The sequence below is a fragment of the Trichinella spiralis genome (assembly GCF_000181795.1).
Source record: "Trichinella spiralis strain ISS 195 chromosome Unknown Scfld4, whole genome shotgun sequence".
Lineage (NCBI taxonomy): Eukaryota > Metazoa > Nematoda > Enoplea > Trichinellida > Trichinellidae > Trichinella > Trichinella spiralis.
In genome coordinates this window covers 6,990,783-7,015,150 of record NW_003526943.1, presented here as the reverse complement: position 1 = coordinate 7,015,150, position 24,368 = coordinate 6,990,783, and the positions used below count along the sequence as shown (strand labels likewise).

General features: G+C 31.4%; 5 protein-coding genes across 5 annotated transcripts; 2 read left to right on the top strand and 3 right to left on the bottom strand.

The window, feature by feature from the left end:
• Positions 1-3,611: 3,611 nt before the first annotated feature.
• On the bottom strand, positions 3,612-5,409 carry Tsp_01746 (hypothetical protein). Its single transcript, XM_003377478.1, has 6 exons — positions 5,291-5,409; positions 4,738-4,822; positions 4,396-4,535; positions 4,277-4,304; positions 4,172-4,223; positions 3,612-3,772 (listed from the first exon to the last, which is right to left on the bottom strand). Exons 1-6 carry the CDS (start codon positions 5,407-5,409, stop codon positions 3,612-3,614), a joined length of 585 nt encoding a protein of 194 aa, XP_003377526.1.
• A 5,739-nt stretch (positions 5,410-11,148) lies between these two features.
• On the bottom strand, positions 11,149-13,528 carry Tsp_01747 (putative BTB/POZ domain protein). The gene is given in 11 exon segments (XM_003377477.1): positions 11,149-11,282; positions 11,348-11,499; positions 11,573-11,702; positions 11,776-11,855; positions 11,911-11,968; positions 12,022-12,031; positions 12,113-12,257; positions 12,307-12,396; positions 12,460-12,758; positions 12,776-13,195; positions 13,253-13,528. The coding sequence occupies 11 exon segments, from the start codon at positions 13,526-13,528 to the stop codon at positions 11,149-11,151; spliced, it is 1,794 nt and encodes a 597-aa protein (XP_003377525.1).
• A 520-nt stretch (positions 13,529-14,048) lies between these two features.
• Tsp_01748 (homeobox and leucine zipper protein Homez) lies at positions 14,049-14,964 on the bottom strand. Its single transcript, XM_003377476.1, has 6 exons — positions 14,946-14,964; positions 14,848-14,901; positions 14,718-14,734; positions 14,617-14,689; positions 14,297-14,339; positions 14,049-14,226 (listed from the first exon to the last, which is right to left on the bottom strand). Exons 1-6 carry the CDS (start codon positions 14,962-14,964, stop codon positions 14,049-14,051), a joined length of 384 nt encoding a protein of 127 aa, XP_003377524.1.
• Positions 14,965-15,945: 981 nt separating this feature from the next.
• Positions 15,946-16,804, top strand: Tsp_01749 (protein WBSCR14-like protein). The gene is made up of 3 exons (XM_003377475.1): positions 15,946-15,989; positions 16,364-16,663; positions 16,789-16,804. The coding sequence occupies exons 1-3, from the start codon at positions 15,946-15,948 to the stop codon at positions 16,802-16,804; spliced, it is 360 nt and encodes a 119-aa protein (XP_003377523.1).
• A 365-nt stretch (positions 16,805-17,169) lies between these two features.
• Tsp_01750 (protein WBSCR14-like protein) lies at positions 17,170-23,310 on the top strand. The gene is made up of 17 exons (XM_003377474.1): positions 17,170-17,177; positions 18,446-18,549; positions 18,799-18,869; positions 18,933-19,049; positions 19,118-19,298; positions 19,722-19,802; positions 19,867-20,731; positions 20,810-21,260; positions 21,579-21,660; positions 21,745-21,812; positions 21,896-22,045; positions 22,277-22,378; positions 22,488-22,575; positions 22,648-22,747; positions 22,887-22,936; positions 23,020-23,149; positions 23,217-23,310. The coding sequence occupies exons 1-17, from the start codon at positions 17,170-17,172 to the stop codon at positions 23,308-23,310; spliced, it is 2,742 nt and encodes a 913-aa protein (XP_003377522.1).
• The last annotated feature ends 1,058 nt before the right edge of the window (positions 23,311-24,368 follow it).

The following is a 24,368-nucleotide window of genomic DNA, read 5'->3' as shown; positions in this document are numbered from 1 at the left end:
TTTCACTATCGACAGAAATTTTTCCTGTGGATATAAAATGTGTTATTACTTTGAGAAACGTAAAATGAATAAATTAATGCAAAAATATTTCATGATATATTCATAGTTAAAGATAATGTTCAAAATTTTCATTTCACATAATTGATGATGCAAATAAGCAAATGAATAATATTTGTTATTTTACAAATTTAATTATACAAACAAATATGCTAATTTAACAAGTAGTCGTATACTGTCAATTAGGCCGGTGTAATTGTTTACTTCATTTGCATCACTTTATCCTTTGTTTACAGCATGCTCTCACCGGAAAGATGTAATTAGAAAGGGAAAATGGGACAATGATTTTCCCCAGAGAATGCATGGCCCTTTTCAGAAGCGCTAAAATTGACTCAAACCAGCTAATCACATTAATCCATTGCATGACTCATTATTCACACAGTTGAGAAACACCGATTGTCAGAAGATGAAGCACCGTTCAGTACTTGCTCAGTTGACTTGCTGCTTCACATCAGCGCGACAGTTGAGAAATTTACTTCTGTGCTGAATTTTAATAATTCTGCATTTCATATGTCAAAATGAAATAATAACTTTTTTGAAAAATAGCAAAAATTTCCATTTTTGCTTTAATTAAATTGTAAAAAATCATGCAAAATTTAAAAAATACTTCAAAATTGATTTGCAATTTTAACAAAGTTGCATATGCAACAACAGTGTTTGCTTTTGCAACGTCATGATTGAAATTTTTTAATTCAACTTTAAAAATTAATTGATTTTACTGTACAGTAAATAGCATGATATTTTTTTATGTGCCTCTATCATTGAATCATTAAAATCATCTCTTATAACATTAGTTTTGTAAAAACTTTCAAGTAACTTATTTCAAAATGTATTTTACTGATTAAACTGTGTTTTTCAAAAATATTCTGAAAACACTGAATATCTGCGATCATGTTAATTTTTTTCTTCAATACATCTAATAGAGCTTTTTCAATTTGACATCTCAACAGTAATTAGTAACAGCTAATAAGCTGTCATGAGCAATAATTACAAACTACATATCAAATAGATCTTATGGTCAATTAAAAAATATTTCACTATCAGAAATAAGAAGCTATCTGCTAATTGCTGTTGAACGTTTGAACGACTGATCTACACTTGTCAAAGTCAAGAAGAATTTTTGCCACTTGCAACTTCAAATTTGACTGCTCAGGCGGGCAGATTGATGGGGACAAATTTATTTTAATTCTTTGGTGATCACTCACAATGTTCAGGGAATTTTGAACTTAACATATTTCAAACTGCTTCTTGCAACGAACAGCAAACACGTCAGAGTTCAAAAAATGATCTCCAGGCGATGTAGATAAGCACTTTAGGAGTCATTGTACCTCGTTCATATAAATGAAGCTAAATTTAGCATTGGTATAGTTTTGTATAAACAATAATAAATCTATCCAATTCAGATAATTGATGTACAGATAAATGAATAACTTAGTAAAAAATTTCATTTAAATTTTTCTACTCACATATCATTGTGGTAACAGTTATTCTTTATTGCATTATTACAGTCACGGTGAAAAATTTACAATTTTAATCATGGTATAAAATGTTTGATATTAATATTAATAAAGTAAACGTTGGAAAATGATAATATTCATTAAATAATACTGCACAGCGTAAAAAATGCGACAGTAAAAATAGTGCATTATGTATAATTTTGCCAAAAAGCATATTACTTATTGTTCACGTCAGAAATTCCATGAAAAATTATAAATATTTCAACCTTATTCTATTGACACGAGTTAACACTCATTTATCACTTCGCTTAAATTAAAATTCATGTATGACTCTGAAAAGTGTCGTCATTATTTTTGAATACTGAAAGCAAATATTAGTTTAGCACAGTCAATGAAAAACAAATTACTTATGCTAAAAAATACACTTCACATAGTATTAAAACAGCGATGCATCAAATATTTTATAAACAAAAAGTATATTTTCATAAATTCTTCTTTGCTTTACATCACATGCAAATGTGCAAAAGTAATTTCATTGAATTTCTCTCTTCCTCTCTGGAACTGTAGATATGATATTTAAAGAACAAGAATCATAATAGAAAGAAAAAAAGTTAACATCTAAAATTAATTAAATACAATTACTTATTTATTATTGTTAAATTTTAATAATTATCACCAGTGGATGCTAAACACCAGAAAAATATTGAAATTGAACATGTGAATAATTTCACCATAAATAGCATAAAATGCCATTTATTACGATATAATAGTAAAACTTCACATTCCAGTATCAAAAGCATTGAAGAAAAATTTTCTGGAATATTAAGCTTGCAGTCCAAAAATGTGCAGCAGCGCACGTTCATGCAGATAAATAAATGCACGTGCAGAGCATCATTTTTGGAATATTAGCGTTCATTTGAAAGCAGTTATTTTAGATATACTTGTCGTCAGATAGTACTATGCCATCAATAAAACATAAATGTAATACACTCTGCTTCAGCTATGAGCTAGCTGAATAGTCAATAATAGCATTACATTGGGACCAAAATCATAGTATCACGAAAGAATCAAGATTAAGCATCCAAAAGAATTAAGGAAACTTGAATAAATCAATAATCACTATTAAAAATGATGCAAAGCAATCTGCCTTATAAAAAAAGAAAATAAAAATTTTCCAAAAGCTTTTATATCAGCTCTATTAAACAAATACTCGCTCGTTCATCTGTATTCAAAATCGCTTATTTAATTGCAAACTAAACAAATGAAAGCTGTCCACTTGGCTTAAGTTAATAAAGACACAATGAAGCGATGAATTTTGGACATTAAAATATTACAGTTGGAATTTATTCTTTGAAACAGAATTTCCCATACTTATTTTATTAAAGAACAGTTATGAAACAGTTTTCACATAAAAATGAAATATCCGAAACAGTATAAATATGATGTTCATTATTTTATTGATAAGAAAATATGATTATATAATTTGATGAAATAAATGCCACTTCTGCGTGATGAATGAAATGAAGAAGATATGAAGCAATAAAAAGACATACTTTTGTAGGAAGTTTTAAGAAAATAAAGAATTCAACACATTTAAATATCAACTAATACCAATGCATCAGTATGTAAATTTAAATAAATTAAAAAGTATAAAATGTGTGTGAGAGTGAAGTGTTTTGTTTTTAATTTTTTTTAAAGAGTACAAGTCTACCTTTGTTTGGATCCGGCGTTGACGCCTCTCCTCTTGTCTACGCGAATTCCAACGGTTGTCACACATATGATGCTGACCTATCCAAGGTATGGGCAGCGGAAAGAGTCTGAAAAAGCGCGAAAAAGAGAGAAAGAGAAGCTCGTGAAGAAAAATGTAACTCGTGCCAGTAACCAAATTCACACCTCAACACTGACGGATAATCAGGCACTGGTTCAGCGAGGACGGTTCGGTCCGCGGCCATCGATCCAAAAAATTTTTTAAGCCTTCCTCAAGTCACCAGTTCAGCCGAGCGTGACAGTTAACTGCATGGAATTGGGGAGGAAAAAATCCGGTGCTCTGTCAAGCCGGATTAACCGTCCAGCCGCGAACACTGGCCGTGCTATGTGCTACAGTGGACTGGGTGTGGCTTCAGTTTTGCTTTGCAAATCAAAATCATCAGCTGCTTGTTGAAAAGTATTTGAAAAGCTTACAAGTGTAGAAACAATGTACGCAATGGGACATTTGTGAAGAGAACGAGTCAACATTTTCCGTGACTTTGTCCAACAAGCTGAATTTTACATTTTTCACTTTGGAATCAGCGGCAAATCGCCGTCGCCGTTTGGCGCTTATCGTCAACACAAGCGTTCATTGACTAATCGATTTTTTTTGACAACTCGACTGAGCAAAGAAAAAGGAATTCAATGACACAGGACAAGTTTCATACAAACAGATTCCTCTAAGCTTGAAAAAGGCTTCAACCATCCCTACTTCAAGCAATTTACTCTAAAACATCCAAAAAGCTGTGCTTTTGAACCGCTTTTGACACGCTATTTTCCAATTTTGATAATCTTTACATAAACGAACAACTATATAGAAGTTATAAGTATAGTTAACAGAAAGCTAGACAACAGTTTAACAATGCAACTGCTATTAATAATATTTATGTAAAGCCTCATGTGATAGATACTATGCATAATTGTTAATATTATAATGTTTAATTGGATTTGAAAGATTTTTACCTTTTAATAATAATAATAATTATTATTATTATTTAAGCTGTGAAAATTGTTACCTGATTCATTTCATGAATGGAAAAGAAACTAAAAATAGATGAAATTAAATGAAAGAATAATAGCAAAGCAAAACATGCCGTTTGATGATGATCATTTGCAAGAAGAAAGGGTAATGAACGATGATAATGATGGTGCAATGCATGCCCGTACAAAGGCTTCAATATTATGACGAGGTATAGCTTCAGTGTCATTTGGTGCTATTTTGCCCACTAATGAATTCCCATTTTTCGATTTGCTGCATCGTGTTGGTAAATTTCGCTAAACTGAACTCAACCTTGCAATGAAGTCTTTAATCACTCGGAAACTAATCAAATTCTGCTTTTAAAAGACTTTCACTTAACCAAATCAAGCGGTTTGAAATGAAGAAATGTAAAAAATGTTTTAACTTTAAAATTATATGTATATGCATATATGTTTGAATAAAAATAAAATTCAATATCTATTCATTTGTAAAATATACTTTTCGTTTCAATTTTGCACTTTTCAGCAACTGTGAATATGCAAGTAATAAAGTTTTTTCACTGTGAGAGAAAGAAAGGGTGGGACTGTTGTTATTATTATTAATTATTATATGGACTTATAGATAGACAATGGATGAGTTTGTAAAATTGAAAAGCACAGAAAAAATTCTCTGCGGATAAAGCAACTGAAGAATGATATAGTTTAATCAAACATATCAAAGTAAGCTGTCGATTGAATTCAATATTACTCCATTCAGCGAAAGAATAATCTGAATGATGAAAAAATGGGAAGAAAGGTAAATTTTTATGTAAAATAATGGTGTATTATGTAAAATTATTAATAAAATTGAAATTTATCAAGCTAGAAAATGAAGAATGAATAAATTTTCATTGAAAGTAGAAAAAGTGAAAGCAAGTGAATGCTTACAAGCACCGACTAACAGCAGATAAAGAAGCTGATTTATATGTAATGTTAGAAGCAAAAGCAACAAATATGAATATAAATATAAATGAAATACCAAAAATATTATGTAACAAGTACCTCTAAATCACGGGGGACTTTCTTCGGTCTTTTGTTGCGCTTTTCCCCGAAAAGAGTCAAGCGATTTCTCTGTGGTACAAAAATTACACTCTGTTTTGCTTGTTGAGCCTAAAAGTAAAAGCCCATTCATTCATTTCATTTTATTTATAGAATACAATCTGAGACTTTTGTTAATTTGCTAATTCTAGTAAAAATTTACAGTGATAATTGCCAAGTAAAATGCTTTATAAAATTGACTGCAAACGGTTTGATTGACAGATCAAGCGTGAAATCATTTTATACCAATTAATACTTTGAAAAACAAATTCGATGATATATATATATATATATATTGCTTGATTTTTCAATTACGAAAATGTTGCCATTCATAAACACTGTGTAAAGTGAATTGAGTTTGTAAAATTATTCGAAATTGAAATAACAAAAATGAAACTATTAGCACGCAGCTACAGCTTCCATCATTGATTCATTGCGCATAAAATAATAGCAAATGTCATTTCTCTTATAATTTTTCAAAAATCAACTTCACTTGAACCTCAGAAGCACTTTTGTCATGACATATATTGCTTAATATTAAAATTTATATTTTCCTTCTTGAAAAAGAAAATCTTTTATTAAATTTAACATTACATAAAAACAAATAATTACATTCCGGTGATGCCGAGTAGATTGAAGTTCAGTTAATGTTAATCTTCTGTTCCACATTGCCATTCAACAATATAACTAGTTGATGCTTATGGAACCTGAAAATATGAACAGTAAATTTAAAAAAGAAAGAAATAAGCTTCAGTTTGAGTGTTTCAGTTTTTTTAATTGCACGCCATATTGCAACTTTAATAATTACAGTAAAATACGTATTTGCATTGGTTCACAGTGATTTACCTTTTTTTATTTTTTGAAATACTCATAACGGAATAATTTTTTGGATATGGACATATTAAACTAAACGATCAAACTGAATTATTGAATAGTATTGTTGAATGTGTTACTTTACCTGTAAATCAAAATGCATTACATTTTAAAATTTAAAGTTCCATTTCACAATTACAGTTTAACTTGAATAGTAATTGCATATGTTTTGCTAATAAATGAATAATAAATAAAATTATTTTTATGAATTTATACTTTACAAGTAATACACGAACAATAATATAAAAAATAATAAATATTCACTTTTTAACCAATAAAGATAAATTTTGCAAAGTTTATTTTTTAAATAAGTTTTATAAAAAATTGTTAAAATAGTGCTTATAAGTAAATTATAATTGTCTATTTATACATTTCATAAAAATATACTTCCACCGTAATCCCAGTGATGATATATTATATTTTAAGTATAGAAAATTGAATTTATATCAAGGACTTTAATTTTCAAGGATAATTTAATTTTAAAAATAATAATAATCATTTAAAATAACAGTAAATTGAAAAGAATTGCAGAAAAAGTGAAAGAAAATGAACAACGCTGGTGATATATGAAACAGTTAAAATAGTAATACGGTATTTCACTGTATGGCATTATCATAATATCCTTATATTTCGTGTTTGTTTTTAAGAATTATTTAAAAAACGCATTTTGATTTTACGTTAAATTATAAAGCATTTACGTTAAATTAAATTATTGGAGCCAAATCAAAAAAACTATTCTCAATTTAGTCGAATTCCTTTCCATCAACTTCTATAAACTAAATAATGCGGTAGAATTTACAAAAGTTTCAAACTCAAGTATCAAAGTTCAGATTGAGCTTGTGAATTGGTTAAAATTATGATAAACTGATGTAGATGACTGAAAGTGACGCCAGTGTTGCAGCATTTTCGAGCATCTTGTTTGGGAAATTGCTCGAGATGATTAAAAATATACAACTCTCAAGAGATGCAAATGCGGACTGTAGTTTCAAAGTTGCAAAGGCGCTAACACTGACAACACTCGGTGATGTGGGCATATAAAAGCAGAAGAAATGGCCGGTTTTAAAAATTTTATCACCACTTTTGAATGGCTGTTCGTTCATGTAATTCGATTAAGCTGGTAAAATTATTCATTATCAACCAAATCAAACTCTCCTACTACATTGTGAAATGCGAGCAAATTGAGTTTCATACAAATACTTTGTTCGACATTGTAATGCAGAAATTTATGCATCATTTTTAATTTTAAATCTCAGAACAACTGTTTGTGTGCAAAATTTGTCACAAATAAATAAACAGCATTATTTACTTTTAAAAATGTAATTTTTTTGAAATAGCAATGCAACAAAGCAATACAAATTTCAAAAGAAGTTTTTTCATGAAAAAATATTAAAATTCACATGAATATATATATATATTATTTCCTATAATTATTCAGTAACTAATCTCAATTTATGTATAAATTTCTTAAATTTGATATTAATCAACTTTACTAAAAGTTAATAAAACGTGTCATGCATTGCAAAAGTGTGCACGCTTTGTTTCCAACTCTGGTATGCATTTCTTTTTTCTTGAACTGCAGAACATTCAAAAGCATTTATTGTTCGTTTACTAATTTAATTATTTTTTTAATCATAAATTACCGTGCTACTTTTTGATAATTGATTTTTCATTTCAATTTCAATTTTGTAGAAATTAATTTTTCGAAAAAATTTCAAAATTCATTCCGGTAAATTAAGCAAAAAAATTCTTTTAATTGAGAAAATTATCTTCAAATCAAGTGGAGAGAGTAAAATTTTTCACGCATCTCGCGTCAGTCATCTTATTCGAATTTCTTAATCCACGCTCAAGTGAAGCTTTTTATTGGATATTTAAATAAAAGTTATTGAAAATAATTCAATTTTGTTCAAGCCAACAAAAATAATCCGCCACAGGAATGAAGTTGCTCTTCTAATAAAATGCAATAGAAAATTGAACAGTAACAGCAGTTCATGGTTATTTATTTTTGATAATTTTTGAAATTCAAAGATTCATTTTGAACAGATAAAATATTTTCAATTACGTTCAATTAAAGTAAAGATTATGACATTGATGAAAAAGATTTTCACGATACTTGTAGTTTGGTTTAAACAAGATTTTTAAGATTTCCAAATGAAACTTTCAAAAATTGAATTTTTCTTCTTTTTAAATAATTTAAAATTTAAATTTGAAATATAATCCAGAAAAAAACTTACTTGGAGAATTGTGGGAAATTTGCTCAAAAAATGGCAACTGAAAAAAGTTGAATGTGTTGAACAAATAAACAAACAAACAAACAAACAAACAAAGCTCGGATTGTGTGTAGAAAGCTCGGTTAAAAGTTTTGCAGTCACTTTGGCGACTTCAGCTGCTTTGTATTGTGTGATTAAAAGTAAATTGATTGATTTGAATCATTGCATTTTGCACAAATTGAATGAGAGTTTTCAAATTATTTGCCCAATAATGAGAATGACAGAGACAAGAGCGCTGCTTAACGGCGGGATTTGTTCGCAAGTGGACGCGAAAATATTCCACTAGTGGAAATTCGACTGCAAAGCCTGTTACCTGCTTTATGCAAAAAAATTTTCTCCAAACGTACAATTCCAAATTCAGCTAATTTTCCCATTGACAACTGTTCACAAGATTACAAAAGAAAAAGGGAAAAAATAACGACGAACGACATATTTCACATTAAAGTTGAATCATTTATTAATGCAAAATTATTTGGTTAGCTTTCTGTTGTTGTTGCTATTAAATTTAACATGACATTGTCATTTTTGAACATTCTTATTAACAATTAATTGCAAATCAGCTTCAACACTGTCTCACTTTCAACAAGTGAAATTATTAAATTTCATCTGAACAAGAAATCTTTTTTACAATCCAATTACATTTTATTCGTTGAATAATTGCTATTATTATTAAATAATTTTTACTTTTTACTGAGAAATGTAACTTTTCAATACATAGCACAAAGACAACAAGCATGAGCAGAAGCAGCATAATAAACGTGTTGCTGGAAAATGATTTTAAAAATTGTACAATAGAAAACGTTTGCGCAATAATTTTAGAAATGCAGAAAATGAAATTTCATTTAATTTGTCATTAAAAAAATTAATCGATCACTTTTCTCATTAAACTTGGTCAAGTTTGTAGTGATGAAATAAAGCAAAAAAAGAATATGAAACTTATATTCTTTTTGAAAAATTTTGAAATCATTTTATCCTTCAAACGTATGCAAATGTTGCGATTGATGTATCTTCAAAAATAATAAATACATTTTGCTCACCTTCATAAAAAGTGTTTCATTCGATGCATTTCATTTGGTTTGGTGAACTTCATTTCCATTTTGCAATAATTTCAAATGTATGCATAAAGTTTAATAATTAAAATGTAATTTTTTTGAAACAAAAGACAAAATTGAACTCCAACATGGAGGTGAATAACAAACTTGCACCACACACACACAGACGATCGACACAGTATGCTGAGTGACTGACTGGCTGAATGACTGGTCAAGCGACAACAATTCTTACATATCCATTAATTGTAAAGTACAGTAAATTTGACCGTTGACATGGGCAAATTTCATATATATACTGTTCTGCTGTGAGGTTGATCAATTTTGAATTTTTATTTAATATTTAATAAATTTAAAATAAAAATTATTATCTCAAAAAAAGAAAAGAAAATATACAATTTTTTCTACTTCATATTCATTACGTGAAATTGGAGGAAATGTTTCATCAAAGCTGAAACAATCGAATGTATTGTTTCCGTTGTTAACTTTACACTTCAAATGAAACAAGTTGATTATTTTATAAGTTGGATTTTGAAGAAAAAATTCAATTTAAAATATTATCATACATAAGAAAATTATTAATTACTACTTATTCATAGTAATAGTGGATTGCAAATGAACAATGAAATATGAAAAAATAAATGCATGAATAATTGGAATTATCTTACGAAATTAGAATTTTTAACCCCCTTTTTATGCATAATTGAAATGTGATTCAGTTTCACATTATATTTGCTTTGAATGCTAATGCATTCAACAGATAAGAGCTTGGAAGTCATCCAATTAAGAATTACGACGCCTGTTGGTGTTTATTACGCTTACAGTTGGAAAAAGAGCTGTTCACACGACAGTTGAGAAAATTTCACTTAATGAAATCAATAAATAACACTACCAAGTACTTAACAAATTGAAAATGAATTCACAAATTATATAAACTAAAAATATTATATTCCACTCTGTGATACCAGCAAAATTGACAACCTACAACTACTGCTTACTACCATCACAAGAACAACTCTGAGAATATATGCAAATTACATTATCCATTTTCTTTTTTTACTTTAAATAATATATTATTGACTTTTGATTAATCTTCATTGCATTACATCTGGTCTCTGATAGTCAAGAAAAATAACCAATATTCAACACTTTTAAAATGCTTGTTGCCAATTTTAATTTTTCCATATCATGATTTGAACTGATTTTTGTAAATTGAATTTTAAAAGTAAAAAATGTCTTTTTCCCTCCCTAATTTTATAATCAGCATTTTCACATTAGAAAAATATTAAGTGCAAACACGAAATCAATCTGACATGAAAGCTAAATATCAATACACAGATATAGATACGGATACTTTAAAATTTCACCTTCCAAAACAATCAATTTATTCTCAATTTGTTGTATTTATTGTTGCTTCAATTTCGGATCTGTTCAAATGCACATCGGCTTTTACAAAATGAAAGGAAAGAAGGAAAAAAATCGAAATGAACCGCATACACACTGTCACTGATTTAACATAAAAAAGATGAACAAACATGCAAAAAGCAGTGTACTTTTTGAAATTCAAATTTGCATAACTAAAACAAACAATCGCTCTGAATAATAATAAGAATAAGAATAGATAACGTTCAGAATAGAAAATGGTCAAAAATTCACTGGGACAGCCGCTATAGACAAACTGCCTTCATGCCCGTTCAAGCATGGCCCATATTGAAATGAATTTGTCTCCGGCGTGAACACTTCCACAGTACATAAATTATTAATACCGTCATAACCACCTGAAAAAACAAAGTATTAAAGTTGAAATTCAGTAAAAAAAAAGTACATGCATAATATACCCTACCAGCAGCGTAAATTTTTCCCTGATATTCAGCAACGGAGATCCTACTTCGTGCAACGTTCATATTACAAACAAATGACCATTCATCTTTCACCGGGTCGTAGCATTCGACTGAACGAAGAAAATGTGTCCCATTACAACCACCGGCTACATAACTGAAAATAACAAATTGCTCACACTACTTTCGTTTCGAAATATACATAAGAATGCAAAAAATAATATTATTACATCTTGCCATTCAGCACGGCTGCACCAAGTCGACATCGACGTGTCAACATTGGACTCACGAATGTCCACAGTCCAGTATTTGGATCGAAACATTCGACCGAATTGAATATTTCAATACCGTCATGTCCTCCTGAATTATCAATCAAGTCGAAATATTTTAACATTATTATTATTATTATTATCCCTTTCAACATCCAACATACCGATGACAAAAATTCGACCATCCAATAAAACAACTGCAGGAGCTGAACGGCATTTTTTCATTGATGGAGATGATGTCCACCTACACAAACAAACAAATAATAAAAGGTAAATAAATAAATATATATATGTATCACTTGTCGTCTTTTATGCTGTATTTTTCCACTGACGAGAGTGAAGAAAAGCCATTGTGTCCTTGAATGAATGAAAAATTGCTAACAAAATTAATTTTCATACAATATGCTTACCTCCACAAGCCTGAAATGAGAAAATAATTTTCACCCAACGTCCCAAATTAGCAAAAAAAATTATTGCGACTGATTTAAAAAATTAACATACGTAAATGTGATCTCCGTATGCGACAGCGCCAAGTGCACTTCTTTTCGCCGTCAGTGAAGCGACCGATTTCCACTTTGAAATACCCAAATCGTACACTTCGACTTGACGAAGCGGTTTGAACATGAAATTACCACCAATGACAAATCTGAAATTAGTGGAAATGAAATAAATTACAATAGCAATTTTTTAATTACAATTTGTTCAACGTAACGGCAACACCAACTCTGGCCCTGAACAAATTCATCGGCTCAACTGCAATCCACGTATTTCCACAGCTCAAAAGTCTGATAAGCAATGGGAAGAAGAAAATATTAATAAATCACATCCCAACACAGAACATCACCAACCTGTGCACTTGACAAGACGGATAACCGACATAGTCCAGCCCACCGACCGCGAACAGCATCTTTCTAGATGCTGAACAGAATCTTGGATAATTTTTGAATGTTTTCAACAACGGTCGACGATCCGGTCTGACGAAATATTCTTCAGCTTCGTTGATCAATTTCAAGCAATCTACATTTCCAGAAACAAGCGGTTCACTTTCAACCCAGTTGGTCAGATAATGCAAATCCAGCAGTGGGAAACGCACGCAAGCCAACAGTGTCGGCAAGTGCACTTCACGCTCTTTGGTGTTGTGCCTCACCTGAAAAAAAAATCCACGCCCTGAACAAGAACTGCTGCTCCTCGAAATTTTCGCTTTACCCAACGCGTGGCGGCTTGAAAAACGTCCTCTTCACCGCTGAGCAAGAGTTCGTCGTTGGAAAGCAGCGGCAAAATTTCTTCAAAAGTCAAATTCAAAAATTCGTCCGTCTTGGATACGGTAACAAAATTGGCCAGCACGTAACGAATCGCCTCCAGATGGAGCATTTCGCAGGCGAAGTCGCGCGAAAAGCGCAGCATCGCCACGGCGTTGGTAACGCACAGCGACTGCATCATCAATTTACAACACGCTTCGACGATCAAATCCATCTGCAAGTAAGAAGCACCAATCAACAACGCCTGCACACTTTCTGACGAAATGGTCAACCGTCCGGTGTAACAATAATTGATCAAACTTTCCAAAACATCCTCATTTACACCCTGAAAAGTGTAAACAAACAAACATAAAATTATTCCATTTTTTTAAAAAAAATTTACTTGAACTGTAATTTGATGCAAACTTTTCTCGGCCATGTCGTGCGTGAACATCGCTTTGAAGTACGGTATTGTGGCGGCCAGAACTATTCGATGAGCGTGAAATTTGCTTCCGTTCACTAGCAACGTCACGTCGCATAATTTGCCCAAACGTCTCAACTCTTCAAAACATTGAAAAGCCGCTTTTGGAAAACTGTCATGATTCGGTAGCCCTTCCAAGCATTTCGATTCCAACACGTGCTGAACACTGTTTGCCATAGGCGAACAAAACAAACTCATCACCAACTTCACTTACAATACATACAGATATTGGTATCGCTGATGTTAATGATTACTATTATAATACGAATATAAAAAAGTAATATAATTACACGATAATTCGTGTGTATTCAATGCAAAACACAACACAAATTGTCAAAACAACTAAAACATAATTTAATATAAATACCTATATCTATTACCCATATATTTCAAATAAAAACTCGTTCAATATAATAAATAAAACCTTTTTTTCTTCTTATAATTCCATTTTTTCTTCATCATTTTCGTCAACGGTTACCGTAATTTTGCTATAATCAAATTTCACATTTATTGCATAAATAATCAAAAAATTGTTTTCACATCGACAAACATACTCTGAATTGTTTTCGACAATTTGAGATTGTTTTTCATCTTCTTCGTCGGATGAAGAAAATGATTTTGGAAGCGGAGTCCACGGAACAACCTCCATTCTTCGATTGCTACTGATCAATTAACACTAACATTAAACTGATACATCGAAGTCTGGCACAGTTCACACTCACAGTTGTGGATAGTGAACTCTTGTTTTCCAAATATTTTTCAATTCTAGAATAAATTTCAACTCATCCGAAAATTCTACAGACGTATTTGCGTCTTGGATAATTTTCTCTTCTTCATCATCATCACCATCTTCTTCTTCTTCTTCTTCTTCTTCGAGCGGTTCTACTTCAGGAATTCTCGAATTGAAAAAATAGAGTATTATTTCATAAAAGAAATTAATATTTTAATATTTATTTTAATATTTACGAATTCTTTGCTTCCGCAATACTGACCGCTGAAGAGGAAGGCTCTGTAAAGTGAACATTGTTAAGTCTACTTGATACTTCTTCTTCCGTGAGAAACCTCTTCCGTTCAATGTATCTAAATCAAACAGCACTATCAATTGGATAAATAAAACGAATTTAATTGCAAACTAAAATGGTATATGAATTTCTCAGAAAAATTTATATATATATATATCAAGCTATTAATTCATCTTGCTTGTCATGTTACGCTTATTCATTAATTCTCATTTTATAAAAGTTATCAAGAAATCAATAAAATTCATCAACACAAAGTAGACATACTTGCTTCATGCGGAATGTAAAATTTCAACAACTGGTAAAGTTGAAATTGAAAATTGAAATGAAAACACAAAATCTAAAACTTATATTCAAATTTAACAAACTTCTACATTTCCCATGCCTAGAAGTGAAAAACTGTTAGATTTTTTCACAAACTAAGAACAAGTCCAAATCAAATTTTCTGCACAAGTTTTACACATCCAAAATTAAAAAAAAATTTTAAACAACACTTACTCGTCCGCATTACTTTCCGACGACCTTTTGCACCGAGAACAAACTGTTCAATTGCTATTAATATTAATAATCATTCAGTAAAGACAAATAACAATTACCTTGCTTCTGAGCAAGCATCTTTTTCTAATCAGTCAATTTACATCAAGCAACCATCACTCGCATCTACAACGTGCCTAAAATAGAAGTTTCGCAAACTTATTTTTACAAAATTGCAAATTCCTTGCAAGTGACATTCAAGTAAATAAAACTTAATCATTGCAATTCTATGTAGCAATCATGCAACTTTTGCATCCAACAAATTTCATTTTCTAGACTGATCAACATGCATTTATATTCTACAGAGAATAATAATAAGCTGCTCATGCAATTGAACGTGTGCAATTAAAAAGACAATCAGAAATTAAACAGTTCAATAAAATATTCTTTCAAATAAAGAACAAAAATCAAAATTTTAACCAAAACATATACTTTTACACAAATTTATAAACGGAATTTGTGCACCAATCGAGGCAATGAACATAACAACTGAATGCACAAAAAGCCAATAGCAGTTTTCAAAAGTTGAACTGAATTTTAAACTTATTAATCAGGAAACATTTCAAATAAATAAAAAAATAAAAATAACATATACTTTTTATAAAGCTGAGCGCAGTGAAAATTTATATAAGCATAAGCTTCGTAAGTAACAAATCGAGTACTGTATTAAGAAAGTTGAATTCAAGTAAGAATTTCTGATTAATAAAAACAATCTCCGTATGTGTTTGTGTGTAAGAATATTACTGTAATAAAATGTTTATATGAAAATATTTATGTAAAACACGGGTATTGCGTATGTTTATAATATATTATTTTAATTTTTGTTTTGTTTCATATTCCGTTGAAACATTTTATTATCTTTTGTCTCATTCAATGAATACTTGACATAAAATAATACAATAAAAATAATGACAAAGCATTGTATATTTAATGCTGCAATACATTTTATTGCAGTTTTTCTGTATTCAAATATAAGCTAGTTTTCTTTTTTTATTATTGATTTTGAGCAAAAATAATATGTACACAGTATATATTTGTTATGTTTAACCAATAAAATAATAAATGGAATTTTATTTTGCAAAAGAAACGATTAATATTAAAATAAGGTAATAAAACTTGCATTTGAAAATACGGTAGTCACGTTTTGCAGCCAGTCATTATAAAGTGTTTTTATTATTTCGCTCTCTCGGCTCATGGCTCTGGCGAGTCGCTGAGATATTAATTTTCATGTTTAACAATGAAAAGTAGAATGTGTTTGCATTTATTGAATCAGTGAATGAAAATGTACTTTTATCTGATGGTTGTGTAATGGCGTGATAAATTTCGAATTTTATTTTATCAGCAGCTGCGGTTTGTTTTTTGCAAGGTAATAAAAGTGCAGTTCTACGAACGTGTATATGCATATATAGGCGTGTGTGCTTTTAATTTTATACAATAAAGAAATTTGCATTGCATATCTATAAAGTGCTTTTTGTTTCAGATTTCAAATGTACAGTCGAAAAGTTGAAAACAGCGCGAGTCTGATGAATAAGATGGAAAATATTATTCACAGTGGACAGTTCATGTCATCGCATGTTCATGAAAACAAGCCAGAAGAAGAAGAAGAAATAGATATCGTATCCGATAGTTCTATGGAATCCTCAAGTGAGCTTATGCCAGACGTTGCAGACGCAAATCCCGTTACGTTTTACAAATTTGGTCCAAAGACTTCGCAATCCATTGCAATCGATACTTCATTGACGAAGTTGAACAGATGTATTCAAATTGTTTACCAAGAAGGGTATGCATGCATTAGTTGATTTTGTTTTTGCTAAATCTACCACATTAAAGATAGTTTGAAATCTCCTATTTATATTTAAATATCTTGTTAATCTAAATATGCACTTTTAAAATTGTTTCATTTAGAGCTCAGGCGATGTAACTTCAAATGGATTTTCCTGTTGCTTTTTTGCCCAGTTTGGCGACAGTTTTTCATTTTAAATTTAGTTTTCATTTCCTCTTTGTGAATTCTTTGTATACTGGTCCGTTCTAGTTTATCAATTTGTAACATGTCATCAGTAAATGGATTAAAATTAATCATATAAACCGAATTATAATGCTGGTTTGCGCTATGTAACTGTGTGCATGCTTTCTCTTTTTGGTAGTTTCTAAGCGCGTAATTGCAATAGTAAAATTTACCTGTTTAATATGCATTCGTGAAGCATCTAATAATAATAATAATAATAATAATAATAATGTTGTTGTTAATTGATTGCGTGAATGTTTTTTGAATGTTGCTATTGCAAAATGCTTAGGTTATTTGTCAAAATTTCCGCTCAGTTTTCAAAGTTGTGATTTCCACTCTACTATTATGAAAACCAGAATTTTTGAAATAAGCTCCAATTATTAAATAAATTAATTTGTATTGCATCTGTTGCTTGAATATAGAAGGGAAATTGTAATTTGAAAAACCAGTGTTTAATTTTTGCACATTTATTGAATTTAGCCTTATTAATAAGCGGTTGATTTGTCAATTAAAATGTTTTATTTACCATCAATTAACTTTACCTGTTCTCGAATAATATTCAAACAGAAATGATTTTTGAAATTTGATTTCAATAAATCTGCAATCAAAATTTTGTTGAGAACATATATTCTGTTATCTTTTTTAACAGCAACTAAAAAAGTCGTTTCATTTGAAAAACTTGTGACGATTTTAATAATTTTAATTATCAAAATTGCATTATGAATTTTTCGTGTGCTTTTGTAAATTTACTTTAGAGCTTTATTAAATGAAATTATGCCCAAGTTTACACAGGTGTTCTCTGATTATTGTAATTGATTTTGCCTGGCTATTTTTAATTGTCTTAAGCAATATGTTAAAACCTGTACGGGTTTAATAGCTGCAATTTAATTTCTTTAAATGTAGCTATTTTAAACTATTTTTGTATGTTACGTTGTTTACCAACTGTATGATGGTATGATTTTAATTTTAATTGATTATTATTATTTCGAATATTTTTCATTTTGCTATTTTCTTGAACCAGAATTTGAAAACTGTGTGATTTCTATCATGAGAATTTTCTTTCCGCTCTTTTGTCTTATTTGTAATGGAAGTTTTAGTATACATATTAAATGACATTTGTAATTGATAATTATATTTTTTATTTTGGACAGTTGATACATCATAGATTGCAATGATGTACGCTTTATGGAAGTTGTCCAGTTTGCTTTGTACTGTTTTTTTTAATTTTCATTTAAAATTTATTTCATTTTTGATTTTTTAAAATAATACACACACACACACACACACACACACACACACATATATATATATAGATTAAATTTATTAGAAAATTATAAAGAATCATAATGAATTTAATTTAAAATGTCGAATGTATTATTTGACTAGTTTTATGAGAGAAAGTTTTCAAAATCATGCAAACGCTCATTCAATATGAAAATGAATTTTGAATCGAATTCGGCTGAAATTAAAATCAAAATCACAATTGTATATGGACAATGAAATTATTTTGAATAATTGCGTTATTTTTTTCAATATAAAAATATTGTTATTGTTTAGGAAGCTGATCACTCCGAAATGGAAAAATTTTCAAGGTTTGAAAATTGCTTGGGCTGATCGAGTTCGGTTGAACAACGTCATTTGGCGGGCCTGGTATATACAATGTAAGTTTTATTATATAGTATGATTTTTTTTGCAAGGTTTTCTGAAAGTTGATTTGACTGTATTTGACTTTTGTGAATTTTATTTCCAATTCTACCTTGTTTTTATTTAAATCTATATTTATATTCATTTCATTTTAAGCATGATAATATTTGTGTAATTTGTAAGTTAAATTTTCAGTATGTTTCAAAATGATATACCGATTGAAGAGATGCAATAATAATAATAATAATTGTTGTTGTTGGGTTTAGTTGTGGAAAATGTGCCTCCGAAGTATTGCTTTTTCTCCATTCCAGAAGAGGATTGGCACAAGAAGCCACAGGTCCATTAATTGTATCCACAATATTATTTATGTGAAAAAGTAATTTGAAACTTGTTGATTCAGATTCCAATTGTGGAAGGGATGTTTTGGAAACGTCGAACCGAGACTATTACCAGTCAGTATATGCGCTGGAGACGCTTCTTTCTCAAGCATCTGCACAAACGACGATCACACAAATCGGTGAGGCTAATAAATTTTGATGAAAGTTAATTTTTAATTTTGCCTTGTTTTCTTTTTCTTTTTCTAAGGAAAGTCCCACTGATTTGAAGCGTAGCTTTGATGAACACGACTCTTTGTTCAACTTCAGACCGACCACACCCCTGCATTCGAATACGGCATTCGAATACGATGATTTGAACAACTGGTTCACCGATACTTTGTTTTCAAGCCTCAATCAGCCTTATCTTTTTCCTAATCCAAAAGAAATGGGTACGTAATTTTTCTCCATTACTTGCCTATAAAGTAGGTAAACTATTTAATTATGCATACATTATTTTTGCGAAATGATTATTTTCCTTAGCACTTATTAAAAAATTTTTTTTCTGTGTATTTTTCAATATCCAGAAGAATGTTGAAGCATAATTTATATATGTATATGTTCTTCAAGCAATAAATACCTACCTGCATGCTGTGATTCTTCCTGAGCAAGGAGTTTGTAAATTCCACGCGTGTATGTGTAATTTGAAATCACGAAGAAAAGAGGAAAGCAAAATATAATGAAGGTTAAATGTTGTTCAGGGGAATGCGGTTTTGAAAATTAGAACAAGTTTAATTATTTAAGGTTATTTTTCTTCTCGTGTTATTTTAAATATTTGTAATGTGATAAAAAATTTGTTTGTTTTATTTTTTCAGCTCAAGCTGGAAACGCGGATATCATTCAACCGGGATTAATTCAGTTGCAGCCGAGTTTGGAAGAGATAATGGGAACGTTGGGTAATTTTGTTCTTCTGTTTTCCTTTGCTGTTATTTCTATTGTGAATTTTATATTTATTATTAGATAGTGGAAATGGTTTGTTGAGTTGTGAAGCTGACTTGCCATTGTTGATGAATATTTCATCCTGTACAAAGAAACATAATCAACAAGAGCAACAACAGCATGCATCTACGATTTCTACTACTGCTGTTGCTAATGAAAATAACAGTAATAACAAGAATAATAGCAGCAGTAATACTGATAATAACAATAATAATAAGCTCAGTTATGTTGATCATGGTTTGTTGATTGATTATGATAATGCTGGTAGAGGTGGACAATCGACGTCATATCAGTCAGGCTCAGGGGCCACTTTTGAGTACAGCAATAGCAACACCACATCTTACTGTGAACCCTATATGCCTCAAATGGCCGCTGCCGGTTCTCTAAACAATCGTGTGGTTCAGTATTCAATGGCGAAAACATGGGCAGACGGCGCTGCTACGACTCCATTCTGTCCGTACGATGAACCGCAGCCAACGGCTGGCGATTATTTTGGCCAAGCGGTAGTTTCTGCTCACAATGGACCCTCGGATTTTGTTTCTGCTTATTCTGTGGTCGCTTCTTCTGCTTCAGTTTCATCTTCGGCATGTTCATCATCATCTCCATCATCGTCGTCTTTATCATCATCCTCATCAGCTAATTCTACAACAGCTTCTGTTACTGTTGTTGCTGCTGCTAAACGGCAAAGGTCGTCGAAAGCAAAGCAACAGCCACAACAACAGCAAGGGCGTTCACTTGGTACGAGAGGCGAACGAGGCAAACGCAGACGAACGATTCAGTTGGACAAACAATTGAATGTCCAACCCGAAAATTACAATGACAAAACCGTCCTTGGTAATGCAGAATTAGCTGAACTCAGCAGGGTAGCTTGTGTTAAAGACAAATTGTAAGTGTTTCTGAGCACGATTAATGAATGTATTGCTGCTGAATAGTGGGGAAAAATAAAGCAGAATTTTTTTTGCAGAATGTGTACTGTGAGCACGAGTGGAGAAGCGAAAGGCTGCTGTCAGTCGTCTCACAATGTGATCACATCCAGCGGGCACGTTGGTGTTGGTGGTGTCGGTGTCGGTGTTGGTGGATACGGGTTGCAGCAACAGCAGCAGCAGCAACAACAACAACACCAACAACAGTTACAACTGCAACTACAATCGTTTGGTAATCCATTTTCACCGCAGAGCTGCATTTTGAGACCAATTCCTATAAGCTTGGGTCGGGGCGAACCGAGCGCGTTCACATCCTTCAACTCGCCGTCGTCCAATCAGCTTAGTCCACTGGGCGGTTTGTCACTGTCGCCGAGCCAATCACCGGCTGCCTCTTGCGCGCTCGGCATGCTCGGCCCGTCTACTTCAGGTGTTGCTTCTTCGGTGCCTACCCCGCCCTCTCCGTTCAACCTTACCCAATCGATGGGTACAATTGTAAGTGCACATATTCATCATAAAATGTAATTAATTAAAAATCAGTGATGATTTAAATAATTTTATTCAGAAACGTGTTTCACGTGTGAAATGTTAGAAATGTTGCAAGGTTTTTGAGATAAAATGAACAGATAATAATGGTTTCCGTTTTACAAATTTAAAAAGAAAGTACAAAAATAAGTGATATTTTTATATTGAAAGTTTGCATAATAATTTTAATATTGATTATTTCCTCTTTTTTTAAAAATAATTTTATCTGAATTTTGAAAGCTATGGTGAAAACTGCTTTTGAACGTGTTTTCTTTTTTGACTTTTCAGCCTTTGCTGCAGAATAGAGCCGTAAAATCCGATGGTTCGGTGGTTCTGTTTCCAACTGTTGGCAGTGTTCAAGTTCCTCTAGGTGAATGGGGAAATAATTAATAAAAAATATTCACACGAAACCAGGAAATTGAATTGTCGTTAATTTGTTTTCTTTGAATTTCAGCCTCCTATTCGAATTCGAACGTTGTCGGCTTGAGTTTGCCAACGTCGAGCATTTGTTCGGAAAATTTGGTCTGTCATTATTTTTGAAATAATCTGTTTTTTATGTATTAATTATTAATTACGATTATATTGTTGTTTCACTTTTTCTTTAGACAAACGTATCTTCCAATTCTTGCTTTGAACCTCTGGGAAGAAGCTCAACTTCTGCTCAGCCGTTTGAAAAGCTTTGCACCGAGCTGCACAAAACCACCAACAACAACAACACCAGTGTAACAGGCCCCGTGATGTCGCAAGACGGTTCTGTATGATATATTTTTTTTCTGTTACTTTGCCTATTTAATAAATAGTTCGGTTATGTGATTTGATGAAATAATTTTCATCAGTTGATGGTTTTGAAATATTATTTTAACAAAAGTTGATTCAACTCATTCATTCATGCCTGTCGTGATAGTGCTAGCATATTATTTGGTGCATGATTGTTTATTTATTAATTGTCGTTATTTATCATTGTTGTTGTTCTTGTTATTTTCTAGAAGATTCAGTTGGAACTTTGTGCAGATAGTTCTGCCGACCGTAACGAGCGTAAACGAATGCAGCACTTGCAAGCGGAACAGTATCGACGCAGTGCTTTGAAGGTGAGCGGAAAATTGAAAATTTTCAAAATTAGTTTTAATGTGCATATGATTTTTTTTGGTTTTTTTTACATTGAAACAAAAAAATGAAAACAATATTTCATATTTCAAGGAAGGCTTTGACATTTTGGAGGAGCTTGTGTTTGATGGCAAGCTGGCGGCGACCACTCGACCAACCAATGCGATGATCCTCAATCAGGGTGAATTTTGATGAAAAAATAGTTTTATATTAATTTTCTTTTCATTATTCACATCTTGTTTGGTGTTTTCAGCGGCAAGTGAAATTCGTTCTTTGCGAAAAGTCAATGTCGGCAATGAGAAAATGATTGATGCAATGAAAGCGGAAGTGGAGAAATTGAACGCGAAAATAAGGTGAGTAATTTTGTAAAAGGAAAAAAGAAAAACAATATATATAATGTTGATAATGTTTCAACACTGGACAGTGCCTATCAGAGGAATTTGGCCTCGTCTCATCAGGGTGTGGTCAGCACTAATTCGTTTGAAGATGTAGTGCGTGTATACATGAAGCAGAAGTTTCAGAAAAATTGGAAACTCTGGCTAGTATGTGTGATATTTTATTTTCTTGTCAGTCAGTCAGTTGAAAATTTCAATTTAATTTATATCTGTTGGTCGTTGCTTTGCAGCTTTGGCAACTGGTTCAACCGTTGTACGAAAGTTACAGAAAAGAGGTGACCGGTCAAACGTCGGCCGAAATGATGAGCTCAGTTCAAGAATGGCTTGCCAAGCATTGCAATCCAACCACCGTAAGACCAGGTTCGTCCGTTGATAATTTTTGCTTGTTGTTGCCAATTTGCATATTTACTCATTTTCATATTTTAAGCATTATCCGCATTGTTGGTTCGCCTGGCCACGGATTCTCCAATTCTGACAAATCCACAGCAATTCCAACTGTGGATTGGCAAAATTGTCTCTGAGATGCAACAATGAATGAATGAATGATTGATTGAATGGTTCATTCACAAGATGAGCATTTTATCTACTACATTCATCCTTCCTCTCTGTCTCTCTTATTCCATCAGTCTACAACCACTGTACGTGCACGATGTAAGCAAGCACAACATTTTTGTTGCACATGATCATTTTACCTACTTTCCATTCATGCCAGTCACATTGTCTGTCTCACGATCATTTCTTCACAAAAATCTGCATGAAGGAAAAAAAGCAACAATACCTTCTTTGCCTTTGATCATTTTGTATTTTCATGTTTTTATTCAAATAAATAAATAAATATTTTCTTTTGCTTATTCTATATTTCATTCGGAAAAAATGAAAATCATCGATCGATCCGTACACGAATTGCATATATTTTTTTACCAAAGCAATGCGTGATGCAGTAAAGCGGCTCACAAACCAAAAATTAATAAATAAAAAAGATGACAAAAATTTGCATTCGACAGTCGGTTGTTTGTGTATTGTTTTGTTTATAATTTTTTTAAAAATGTTCCGTTATCGACGTACTGTGCCATCGTCAGTTGTTGTGAAAAGCTGTAACAAATGACATTACCTTTTTTGCATAATTTGCATTTTCTTCCATTCAAAAATGGCTGAAAAAATGAATTCAATAAAAATCCACACTGCATGCACAAACTCATGATGATGATGATGATGACTGATGAATGAATAAACAAAGCAGTCAGTCAACTAGCCAGTGTGCAGCAGCTGAGTGCTTTCTGTCGTTTTTGCGTACGCATGGAATGAAAAAATACGGATAGACACGAGAAAAGACATGTTTTTTCTTTAAAAAATTTTAAAGTATGTTTGCTCAACATGGTGGAGGAAAAGATCTGATAGCTGCAAAGTTATTGCAATTTGCTGGATCGTTGCTTACAGTAATGATAAGAAGAATGATAATACTGTGCATTTGGAGTTCGATATGGCGGAAACAGCAGCAGTATATAGCAAATAACAACACAACGACTTTTCATCAACATATGCCGATTTGTTGGTTTGTGATGATAGATTTTTATAAGCA

What these genes read in the sequence shown, in the direction of transcription:
- Tsp_01750 (XM_003377474.1), top strand. An exon ending in TGCGATGATCCTCAATCAGG is followed by an intron (nt 22,576 to 22,647) that starts GTGAATTTTGAT and finishes TGGTGTTTTCAG; the next exon opens with CGGCAAGTGAAATTCGTTCT. An exon ending in AAATTGAACGCGAAAATAAG is followed by an intron (nt 22,748 to 22,886) that starts GTGAGTAATTTT and finishes TTGAAGATGTAG; the next exon opens with TGCGTGTATACATGAAGCAG.
- Tsp_01748 (XM_003377476.1), bottom strand. An exon ending in TTACATTCCGCATGAAGCAA is followed by an intron (nt 14,340 to 14,616) that starts GTATGTCTACTT and finishes TTCACTTTACAG; the next exon opens with AGCCTTCCTCTTCAGCGGTC. An exon ending in ATTGCGGAAGCAAAGAATTC is followed by an intron (nt 14,227 to 14,296) that starts GTAAATATTAAA and finishes TTTCAATTCGAG; the next exon opens with AATTCCTGAAGTAGAACCGC.
- Tsp_01747 (XM_003377477.1), bottom strand. Translation starts at nt 13,528, where the DNA reads ATGAGTTTGTTTTGTTCGCCTATGGCAAACAGTGTTCAGCACGTGTTG. An exon ending in GCCGTTACGTTGAACAAATT is followed by an intron (nt 12,258 to 12,306) that starts GTAATTAAAAAA and finishes CACTAATTTCAG; the next exon opens with ATTTGTCATTGGTGGTAATT. An exon ending in GCCGTGCTGAATGGCAAGAT is followed by an intron (nt 11,500 to 11,572) that starts GTAATAATATTA and finishes TGTTATTTTCAG; the next exon opens with TTATGTAGCCGGTGGTTGTA.
- Tsp_01749 (XM_003377475.1), top strand. Translation starts at nt 15,946, where the DNA reads ATGGAATTTTATTTTGCAAAAGAAACGATTAATATTAAAATAAG. An exon ending in ACGATTAATATTAAAATAAG is followed by an intron (nt 15,990 to 16,363) that starts GTAATAAAACTT and finishes TTTTTGTTTCAG; the next exon opens with ATTTCAAATGTACAGTCGAA.
- Tsp_01746 (XM_003377478.1), bottom strand. Translation starts at nt 5,409, where the DNA reads ATGAATGGGCTTTTACTTTTAGGCTCAACAAGCAAAACAGAGTGTAAT. An exon ending in GTGCAAAATTGAAACGAAAA is followed by an intron (nt 4,536 to 4,737) that starts GTATATTTTACA and finishes AGTTCAGTTTAG; the next exon opens with CGAAATTTACCAACACGATG. An exon ending in ATTGCACCATCATTATCATC is followed by an intron (nt 4,305 to 4,395) that starts GTTCATTACCCT and finishes ATCTATTTTTAG; the next exon opens with TTTCTTTTCCATTCATGAAA.